Source organism: Perissodus microlepis, chromosome 5 (assembly GCF_051167445.1).
Source record: "Perissodus microlepis isolate ML-2025 ecotype Zambia chromosome 5, ASM5116744v1, whole genome shotgun sequence".
NCBI lineage: Eukaryota > Metazoa > Chordata > Actinopteri > Cichliformes > Cichlidae > Perissodus > Perissodus microlepis.
This window is the reverse complement of record NC_140465.1, coordinates 6,395,232-6,405,802: the sequence shown is the minus strand read 5'-3', so window position 1 is coordinate 6,405,802 and position 10,571 is coordinate 6,395,232. Positions and strand designations below refer to the sequence as shown.

The window sequence follows — 10,571 nt, the reverse complement described above, 5'->3', positions numbered from 1 at the left end:
AAATCTGCTTTTGCGTACAACTTTTGAATAAATCAATTCAATTCAGTTTTGTTTATATAGCACCAAATAACAACAACAGTCGCCTCAAGGCGCTTTATATTGTAAGGTAGACCCCACAATGATACATACAGAGAAAAACCCAACAATCATATGACCCCCTATGAGCAAGCACTTTGGCGACAGTGGGAAGGAAAAACTCCCTTTTAACAGGAAGAAACCTCCAGCAGAACCAGGCTCAGGGAGGGGCGGGGCCATCTGTCAACACTGGCATATAGTTACTCTTTCAGAAAATATTGTTGTTGTTTTTTTATACAAATACTAATAGAACTTTGGTTTTTAAAAAATATTTATAAAACACCATATAAACTAAATACAGCCAACCCACAACAAAGACACAGCACACCTGCAGTATGTGCTGCCCTGTTCCGCATACAGGATGACTGGGATACAGAAAACATGATAAAAAAAAATAATGATGATAATAAAACGTGATGGGACTGTGTGTATGTGTGTGTGAGAGAGAGTGTGTGAACCAGAGAAAAGCAGAAGTGAATAAATATTAAAAAGGGATGTAAGTGAACTGGTCCTTTCAGAGATGTGCAAAACTGTGTTGACACAACAGCAGAGTGCAGGTAATAAACAGACGGTGGTTTAATAACACAAAAATTCTTGCATGACTAAATTCAATTTTACTATATTTTCCATCACCGCCTAAGCAAAATGTGTCCCTTTTTTCACATGTTCCAAAGAACAACATAAATAACTGAGCCGTCTGGTAAGTGACTGAGTGTAAAAAAGCTGCAGGGAGTTGAAATTGTATAAATAAGAATGGGAAAGCACATATTTCGCAAGACATTCTTGCGAAATATGTTTCCTTGTTTTGTGTTTTGATGATGGCAATGGAGAGTGCACAGGTATATGTTGTTTGAGGATGGTTCACATCATTTTTAGCTTCACCAACCTCAAACACACATTTTAATCTAGAACAAAGAACCACGCACAGGTTTTGGTTTGGGTACCTTAACGACCCGCATGTTGTATATGGCTGTAAGAGTTTGCTAATTGAGTAGGCATTTGACAATGCAGAGCTCTGTAAGTTATCACCAAGATGTTGAAAAAAGGGAACTCCTGAGCGGTGCTGGGCAAGTTACTTTGAAAAAGTAAATAGTTATAGTTACTAGTTACATATTCAAAAAGTAACTGTGTAATGTTATGTGCACGTTGAGAATTTTAGCATCTCCTAGTGGTCCTAGTGGTGAGACTGCGGGCAAGTGATTTTTTTCTGTGGTTTGGCTTGTATTCCTTCCTATTGGATGTTTAGGGTCACATGAGTGGGGTAATACAGGAAGCTGTTTCCTATTGGATGATTAGAGTCACATGAGTGGGGTAATGCAGGAAGCCATTTTAGTATTGGGGATTTGCACAATGAGGTGTACCAGAAGTCTCTCTGTTTAATCCTTCAACATCCACCTGTGTTATGCCATGGAGAAGCTTTGTTTGTAAGTTTGAATTGTGTTTCATCTTTATGAGTAGTGAGTGATGTATATTTTATTGATTTATGCATATTTGGAGAGATTTATATATAAATACCTAAATCTGTTTGCCATGTGAAGCAAATGCATAATTCTTCATTGAGCATATTTATTTTTTGTATTTTTGTAGTTTCACAAGTTCTGCGAAAACACTGTAAGATGTACATTGATGAAGACAAACAAGTAAACAGCCCTCAACTTTACTTTCATGTCTGACTCATCATTCAACGCTTTCAGTGCCTACGGCATATGTTTAGCTATCTGTCACTTCGTGTACCAGAACCACGCACGCAGCGGACAGAATAGTGAAAAAACAGCATCACACCAGGGATAACACAGCAAGTCTGGATAGCAGAGACCGCTACCACCCATTAATCTACCCGCGTCGTTTAGTTGTACCTTACATGCCAAATAGTCAATATGGACAATAAGCCAGATACAGAAGATCAACAGAAGACTAGATCTCCAGGAACATCTGTGAAGTCATATGTGTCCAGATCTGTTGCTAGTTCTTCTAACAGCTCCTGCAAGTCTTCAGCAAGCCTAGCTGCGGCTAAAGCACGCGCAAGAGCTGAAGCAGTGCATGCTCGCTCCACCTTTGTCAAAAAAGAAACTGAACTCATGGTGGAAAAAGCCCAGTTTAGAGTAGAAGAGGCACGCATGGAGGCTGCTCTGGCCACACTGAAGCAAGAGAAAGAAGTTGCAGCGGCTTTAGCTGAGGCAGAGGTTTTGGAATCAGCTGCAGCAGAACTCGGCTCTAAACAAGATCTCAGGGCAGTGGACATCATAGGAATTCCCCCTGACTCCACAGAAAAAAGAACAAATGATTATGTTGAGTGTTACTCCAGGATGCACTCTAGTCAGCTGTCGTTGCCCGGCCTTGAGTCCCACATCACCTCCAGTCAGCCACACGATTTCTCTCACGCTCCACCACTCCAGGACAACAAACTGAATCCCATTCATACAGCCATTGATAGACTGAGCTCCACTCCAGCTCGTGTCGAGAGCCATACTACCTCTGAAGAAAATGGTATGAAGCATCCATCCGGGTGGGCATCCATGTAGTGTCACCCCCCTGCAGGAACCTCAACCACACACACATCCTCTTAGAATGCAAGCAGCGCACCCCTCTGCTCTGAACCATACCGGTATTAATGACTTTGCTGTCTACATGGCTCGCCGGGATGACAAAGTTTGATGATCGTCCAGAGAATTATTGGGGCTGGAAGTCTACCTTCATGAACATCATCGAGGGGCTGAAACTCACCTGCAATGAAGAGCTCGACCTTCTCACTAGATGGTTAGGTCCTCAATCATCTGAGCAAGTCAGGAGAATCAGAGCTGTTCATGTCAATGACCCCGCTGCAGGGCTCAGGATGGCGTGGATGCGACTTGAAGAGAACTATGGGTCTCCTGAAATAATTGAGAAAGCTCTGCTGGACAAACTTGAGAGATTTCCTAAGATCAGCAACAGGGACCCTCTCAACCTGAGAGAGCTTGGTGACTTGTTAAGGGAGTTGGAGTCAGCAAAGTTAGAAGGTTGTTTGCCTGGGCTCGCCTATCTGGATACCTCTCGCAGCATTAACCCAATAGTGGAGAAACTGCCGTATGGCCTTCAAGAAAAATGGATGACACAAGGCAGTGCGTTCAAGCTGCAAAACCAAGGCCAGTTTCCACCATTCTCATTTTTCACTGACTTTGTCTGCAAAGAAGCCCGCACTCGTAATGATCCAAGTTTTGCATTCAGCTCATTTGGGATGACAACAGTGAAACCAGAAAACTCACCTAAAAGGTACACGCATTCAAGGAGCCAGGTCTCATCCAACAAAACAGAGATTACATCAACATCTGCCATCAAGTCCACAGAGTCAGCTAGCAGTAAGTTGGATGTGGACAGACAGTGTCCGATTCACAAAAACCCCACCCTCTCAAGCGGTGTAGGGGCTTCCAAGCTAAGACACTAGATGAACGCAAAACGTTTCTGCGAGATAGTAGAGTTTGTTTCAGACGCTGCTCCTCAACTGAACACGTTGCTAAAGACTGCAAAACAATCATTCACTGTATAGAGTGTAACAGTGACAAGCACGTCACAGCGCTTCATCCAGGACCAGCTCCATGGGCTGTCAAAGACCCTGAGGATGAGCATGGCGGGGAGGAAAATGAAGCGGCTTCTCCAGGCATAATCTCCAAATGCACAGAAGTGTGTGGAATTGCCAATAACTCCCACTCTTGCTCTAAAATCTGCCTCATAAAAGTGCATCCTAGAGGACAGCCAGAAAGATCTATAAAAGTCTATGCCATACTTGATGACCAGAGTAATAGGTCTCTTGCTCGGTCCAAATTCTTTGACCTGTTTGGCCTCAAGGGTATTGGTTCTCCCTACACGCTGCGCACATGTGCTGGAGTCACTGAGTTATCTGGCCGAAGAGGAGTTGGATTTGTGGCTCAGCCATTGGATGGACATCTCAGCATTCCTCTTCCCACACTTATTGAGTGTAGCCATATCCCAGATGATAGGTCGGAGATACCTACTCCTGATGTAGTCAACCACCACCCACACCTAAAGTCTATCACTCATCTCATCCCTGAACTTGATCCAAATGCACAAATTCTCCTTCTGCTGGGTCGGGATGTATTACAAGTCCATAAAGTGAGAGACCAACGCAACGGGCCCAATAATGCACCCTCTGCCCAAAGGCTGGACCTTGGCTGGGTCGTAGTTGGAGACGTCTGTTTGGGTGCAGCTCACAAGCCGAAAGCAGTTAATGTCTACCGGACTAACGTTCTGGAGAATGGGCGTCACTCTCATTTCAGTCCATGTCCCAACCACCTAGTTGTGAAAGAGAAGCTTACAACAAGGCATAAGACCTCTCAACTCTCAAACCATGTCACACTTTCATCCTCTGGACAGTCTGTTTCAGAACTGTGATGATCATTCACTTGGCAACAAAATCTTTGAAAGAACAGAGAATGACAATGAAGTTCCCCATCTATTGAGGACAAACGGTTCATTCGGTTGATGGATAATGAGATGTTCATAGATGATGCTAACAGTTGGGTAGCTCCCCTGCCCTTTTGCATGCCAAGACCACGGCTGCCTAACAACAGAGAACAAGCTCTGACTCGTTTCACCAGTCTCTGCAAAAAGTCTAGAAAGGAAGCCTGAGATGAGGAGACGTTTTCTGGCTTTCATGCAGAATATCTTTCAGCGAGATCATGCTGAACCAGCTCCAGCACTCAACGATGGAGATGAATGCTGGTACCTTCCCAGTTTTGGCGTCTATCATCCACGCAAGCCTGGCCAGATCAGAGTTGTGTTTGATTCAAGCGCTCCTTATCTTGGCATCTGTTTGAACGATGTGCTGTTGACAGGGCCAGACTTAAATAACAGTCTGCTGGGAGTACTAATGCGGTTTAGGCATGAACAGGTAGCCATCACAGCAGATATTGAGCAGATGTTTCACAGCTTTGTTGTCAGGGAAGACCACAGGAAGGTGGTTCGCTAACTGACTTTACCGGGGATTATATTTATTACGACGTTACAGTGTGGAAGTGATCGACAAGTATGCTTATGAAAGTGAGTGGTAGGTGTTAGTGGGACTTTGCCCTTGATTAGTTTCCCCACCGGAAGAATGCGACGTGCTTGCCAGAACATTCCCAAATAATTGACCACGTTTATTAACAGATCAATTTTCTCCACAGTTTTAGGGTGAGCTAGAATAGATATATGGTTTCAGTAATACGAATAACAGCACTACAGCATCACCCAGTGTTGGGTCTGCGTTACAGCAGGCCCGCTAGTTCAGACTTAATCCCATGAAGAAAGCAAGGCAGAACAGCAATCGATGGGTTTTACTTGCTAGCAAGGGAAGGATCTCAGAGCAGCCCTTCCGCCCTCGATCTCAGACCACTGCGAAGAACCAACACCCCACTGCAGCCTAGTAGTAGCATGTTCTCTATTTGGCCAAATGCCATCTCCAACATACACAAAGCCTAATTACACAATGCTTGCCTGAACCTATTCTTGTTAAATGATGAAAAACTCAAAAGCATGTTTCAGCAGTGGATGAAAATGTGGGCTATTGATTCTAAAAACAGAAATCGCAAAAAGGTTCAACATTTACTAAAACCGCAATTCAATCATCTGAGAATCTTTACTCATTAAATTATAACAGTTAGATGAATTTATATGCAGTGATTTACTGATCAATGATCAAAGGGGAGATTTATGCCACAAAGAAGATTGTCATGAAAAGTAGGTGGCATTGGATCTCCTATAACCTGTTGAGCTAAGCTGTCTTTCCAGCTCCAAAGTTATTTGATTGCAAATGTATTTTGGAAATCTCGCCATACATTTTTCAATGTCAGCAGTGCGAAAACCTGCACTGATCTGACCTAATTTCTTCCTCATCCTGATTCCTGACCTTGGAAGGGAGAGAAAAATATTTTTGTCTTGGTTTTGTTTGTCTTCTTGTTTTATTTAATTCCTTGCAGGATATGGATCCAACAAGTAAAGTATGCATATTATGCACACACACAAACACACATGCAGCTATTACCCATTACTTGTATTCTTGAATAAAGCCATTGATCTGACACATTTAAAATGCAGCCAATTGTTTTTATTGTTATATTATTAAGAAAAAAGAAGGGGGGGGGGGGGGTGATGAAAGGAGTAAAGGGATAGAGGAGAGAAAACCCCAACAATCCCCTCTGAGCAAGCACTAGGCAACAGTGGATAGGAAAAACTCCCTTTAAAAGAAGAAACCTATGACAGAACCAGGCTCTAGAGGGGGCAGTCAACTGTCGGGACTGGATGGGGTGCGTGTGAAAACGGAGAGAGAGGGGAGGGAGATGGGAGACGTGTTAGGAGTTAAAGGGAGAGGGGGGAGGATTAAGCTGGAACAGAGGTGGGGGGAGACGAGGTGACATCGGCAGTAGTGAAAGAAGGAGTGTTCTTCCTCCAGAAGAAGCGGAAGCGTTTTTTCTTTTTCTCCAGCTGCTTTTCCACGAGCACCTTTTTCTCGAGGATGAGGATTTTCAACTCCTCGATTGTTTCTGTGTTTTGCTTCTCCAGCTTATTGCATTTCTTCTCCACTTCTTCTATTTCGGCTTGTTTTTCTTCCAACCTTTCTTTCAGCACTTTAGATGTTGCCTCCTGTTTTTGCAGTTTTTCATTTTCTCCTTCCAGCTCAGATGCTTTGAACTTCATTTTGTTGTAAAGTTCTTGCAGACTTTGGTTTTTCTTCTCAAACTCCTGGAGAAGAAGTTTTTCTTCTCTCTGCTTAATGACCAGCTGTTCTTTCTGTTGAAGCAGATCTTGATATTTGTGCAGTGTCTCATCAGACTTTACCTGCAGCATCCTTTCTTTTGCCTCCATGAGCTGGAGTTGGCACTCCATGTCTCCCTGCTTTCTGTCCAGCTGCTCTTTCTCTTGGAGGATTTCTTTATTTTGTCGCAGAGCTTCATCAAGCTTTCCTTGCAAGCTTTCATTTTGTTGCTTGATGCTCTGAAGCTTCGAATCCATTTCTTTTTGTTTGATCTCTTGTTCCCTTTTCTCTTGGAGAAGCTTCTCATTTGCTTGCTCTGTGCGATCAAGCCTTTTTTTGTCAACACTGTACATGAGCTCCATGTCTCTGAGATTGTTGTGCAGCCCTCTCTTCTTCATGCCATCTTGTATCTTTTCTTGGACAAGTTTTTTATTTTGTCGCATGGCTTCATGAAGCTTTCCTTGCAAGCTTTCATTGTGTTGCTCGATGCTCTGAAGCTTGCGATCCATTTCTTTTTGTTTGATCTTTTGTTCCCTTTTCTCTTGAAGAAGCTTCTCATTTGCTTGCAGTGTGCGATCAAGCCTTTTTTTGTCAGCACTGTACATTAGCTCCATGTCTCGGAGATTGCTCTGCAGCCCTCTCTTCTTCATGCCGTCTTGTATCTTTTCTTGGACGAGTTTTTTATTTTGTCGCAGGGCTTCATCAAGCTTTCCTTGGAGCTCCTGGTTCTTTTTGTCCATGTCTTGGAGATCCTGTTGTTTCTCCTCAATAATAGCTTCCTTTTTTTGAAGCTGGTATGACAACTTTTTTAGTTGAGCGCTCTTTCTCTCATTTTCCTCCATCAAGAACTTCATCTTCTCTGTGTTTGTGAGCGCTTCATCCTCCATTTCTTCCAAACGTTTTTCCTCTAGTTCTACTTGGTCACACCAAGGAAGAGAGGAGAGGGAAGGGTCTAGTGGCTCATCCCAGGGAAGCGCGTAGGGGTCAACTTCTTGTCCCTTTGGATCTTTTGTTTGAGACATCTTGGGTCTGGATACAGTTACTATTGCAAAGGATCCAAATATTTCAAAAGGCTTTTCTGGCGAACGGTTCAATGCTGCACACATCAATGCTGCGAGAAACGGACTAAAAGTCGTTGCTCTTCACCCCTATTTATAGGTTTTAAGGATCAAAGGATCGGAATGGTGGTAAGATTCTACATGTGTGTGACGTCATAATTCTGTAAGGCAATGAGGTTGTTACATGACATTTGTGGAGGAGGGCATTTTTCAACTTGGACAAATTATCAGTAAAGTTTCAATCTCTTTTATTTTCCCCCAAAAACGTGTTGTCGCAATAATGTTTTCTACAGTCATTGGTGTCAACAGATCAGTTTAAAGTTGGGTGTTACTCTGCCCAGGCTGCTACCATAGAAGAAAAATGTGGACCAATAGTACTTTAATGATTTCCGCGGATCGTTTCCGTGTAAATCTTAGCATTGCGCTAGCTGTCAAGCGAAAAGTTTAGTGCCATACAGCCATATTAAAAAGGTTTAAACTGACTCAGATCATGGTGAGTATTTGAAAAAACATTTATTTACTTTGAAACTTATGATGTGCAAAAGTTAGCAAGTGTAATTTTTCCCATTTTGTTATACACGTGTGCTTACATCCGGGAAATGTTAATCTTTTCTAAGATCCATGGGTTTATCCAACAAGCAGCTAAGTCACCATTATATCTCGGATTCTGTGCGCAACATCTTAATGCAAGAAAACCTAAAACAAAGCAAAGGAAACAAAAACAAAACAAAAAACACAGATGCACTTTTAAGCTCTCTCTGCGTTCACTGCCTCTCAAGTGTCAGACTTCCTAACTTTAGCTCATGCTAACCAACATTAGCGCTTACGGTTGGTATGTAAACACAACTGTCAGCCCTTCACTTTTGGTGCCGACAACATTTTGAGCATTTTCGACAGTGTGTGAAATGGTCGTCATTGGCATTACATGCCAGTAGTGTTCGCTAACTGACTTTACCGGGGATTATATTTATTACGACGTTACTGTGTGGAAGTGATCGACAAGTATGCTTATGAAAGTGAGTGGTAGGTGTTAGTGGGACTTTGCCCTTGATTAGTTTCCCCACCGGAAGAATGCGACGTGCTTGCCAGAACATTCCCAAATAATTGACCACGTTTATTAACAGATCAATTTTCTCCACAGTTTTAGGGTGAGCTAGAATAGATATATGGTTTCAGTAATACGAATAAGAGCGCTACAGCATCACCCAGTGTTGGGTCTGTGTTACAGCAGGCCCGCTAGTTCAGACTTAATCCCATGAAGAAAGCAAGACAGAACAGCAATCGATGGGTTTCACTTGCTAGCAAGGGAAGGATCAATGCCATCTCCAACATACACAAAGCCTAATTACACAATGGTTGCCTGAACCTATTCTTCTTAAATGATGAAAAACTCAAAGGCACGTTTCAGCAGTGGATGAAAATATGGGCTATTGATTCTAAAAACAGAAATCGCAAAAAGGTTCAACATTTACTAAAACCGCAATTCAATCATCTGAGAATCTTTACTCATTAAATTATAACAGTTAGATGAATTTATATGCAGTTATTTACTGATCAATGATCAAAGGGGAGATTTATGCCACAAAGAAGATTGACATGAAAAGTAGGTGGCATTGGATCTCCTATAACCTGTTGAGCTAAGCTGTCTTTCCAGCTCCAAAGTTATTTGATTGCAAATGTATTTTGGAAAGCACCTTCCTTCACCTTCTGCGAATATTGAGCAGATGTTTCACAGCTTTGTTGTCAGGGAAGACCACAAGAACTTCCTCAGATTTCTGTGGTTTAGAGACAATGACATCACAAAGGAAGTTGTGGAATATCGTATGAGAGTCCATGTGTTTGGCAACCGCCCCTCTCCAGCTGTTGCTACTTATGGGCTCCGGAGAGCAGCTTTACATGGAGAGAGCGAGTTTGGGGTAGAGGCAAAGAGTTCATACACAGGAACTTCTACTTTGATGATGCACTTAAGTCACTGTCATCTGCAACAACAGCTATCATTCTTCTCAAGGCAGCCCAAGGCATGCTTGCCATCTCCAACTTGAGACTTCATAAAATAGCATCCAATTGCCTAACTGTCATGCAGGCTTTCCCATCAACAGATCATGCAAAAGACTTGAAAAATCTCGACCTGGACAAAGATTCACCTCCTTTGCAGTGAAGTCTTGGATTAAGCTGGGACCTTGTGAATGACAGTTTTACATTCCGTGTTGCCAGAAGTGAGAAGCCATTCACCCGAAGAGGAGTTCTTGCAACTATCAATAGTTTGTTTAATCCGCTTGGTCTCGTAGCTCCCGTTACTATTCAAGGAAAGCTGTTGTTGCGGCAGCTCACTCGTGACAGCAGTGACTGGGATGCTCCTCTCCCGTCTGAAAAGGCAACAGAGTGGATTACCTGGAGGGATTCACTGCAGGATTTGGAACAGTTTGCAATTCCCCGAGCCTACATTGCTACATCTCTGTCCACTGCACAACGTACAGAGATCCACATCTTCTCAGATGCTTCCACCAAGGCCATTGCAGCTGTGGCATATCTCAAAGTGGAAGATGTGGAAGGTAAATGTCATGTTGGTTTCATAATGGGGAAAGCCAAGTTAGCCCCTGTGCCATTCCACACTATTTCCAGGCTGGAATTAGGTGCTGCTGTTCTGGCAGTGGAAATTGCTGAGCTGCTTGTGAAAGAGCTGGACCTTAGTCTTGATAGTCTGAAGTTCT

The 10,571-nt window shown here is 43.0% G+C and overlaps 2 protein-coding genes across 2 annotated transcripts; one reads left to right on the top strand and one right to left on the bottom strand.

Moving 5' to 3' along the window:
* Window positions 1-1,430: 1,430 nt before the first annotated feature.
* Window positions 1,431-6,133, top strand: LOC146386464 (uncharacterized). Its single transcript, XM_084927527.1, has 2 exons — window positions 1,431-1,499; window positions 1,663-6,133. Exon 2 carries the CDS (start codon window positions 2,687-2,689, stop codon window positions 3,494-3,496), a length of 810 nt encoding a protein of 269 aa, XP_084783653.1. The 5' UTR covers window positions 1,431-1,499; window positions 1,663-2,686; the 3' UTR covers window positions 3,497-6,133.
* Window positions 6,134-6,426: 293 nt separating this feature from the next.
* Window positions 6,427-7,908, bottom strand: LOC146386463 (uncharacterized). Its single transcript, XM_084927525.1, has 2 exons — window positions 6,783-7,908; window positions 6,427-6,698 (listed from the first exon to the last, which is right to left on the bottom strand). The coding sequence occupies exons 1-2, from the start codon at window positions 7,906-7,908 to the stop codon at window positions 6,427-6,429; spliced, it is 1,398 nt and encodes a 465-aa protein (XP_084783651.1).
* Window positions 7,909-10,571: the final 2,663 nt, after the last annotated feature.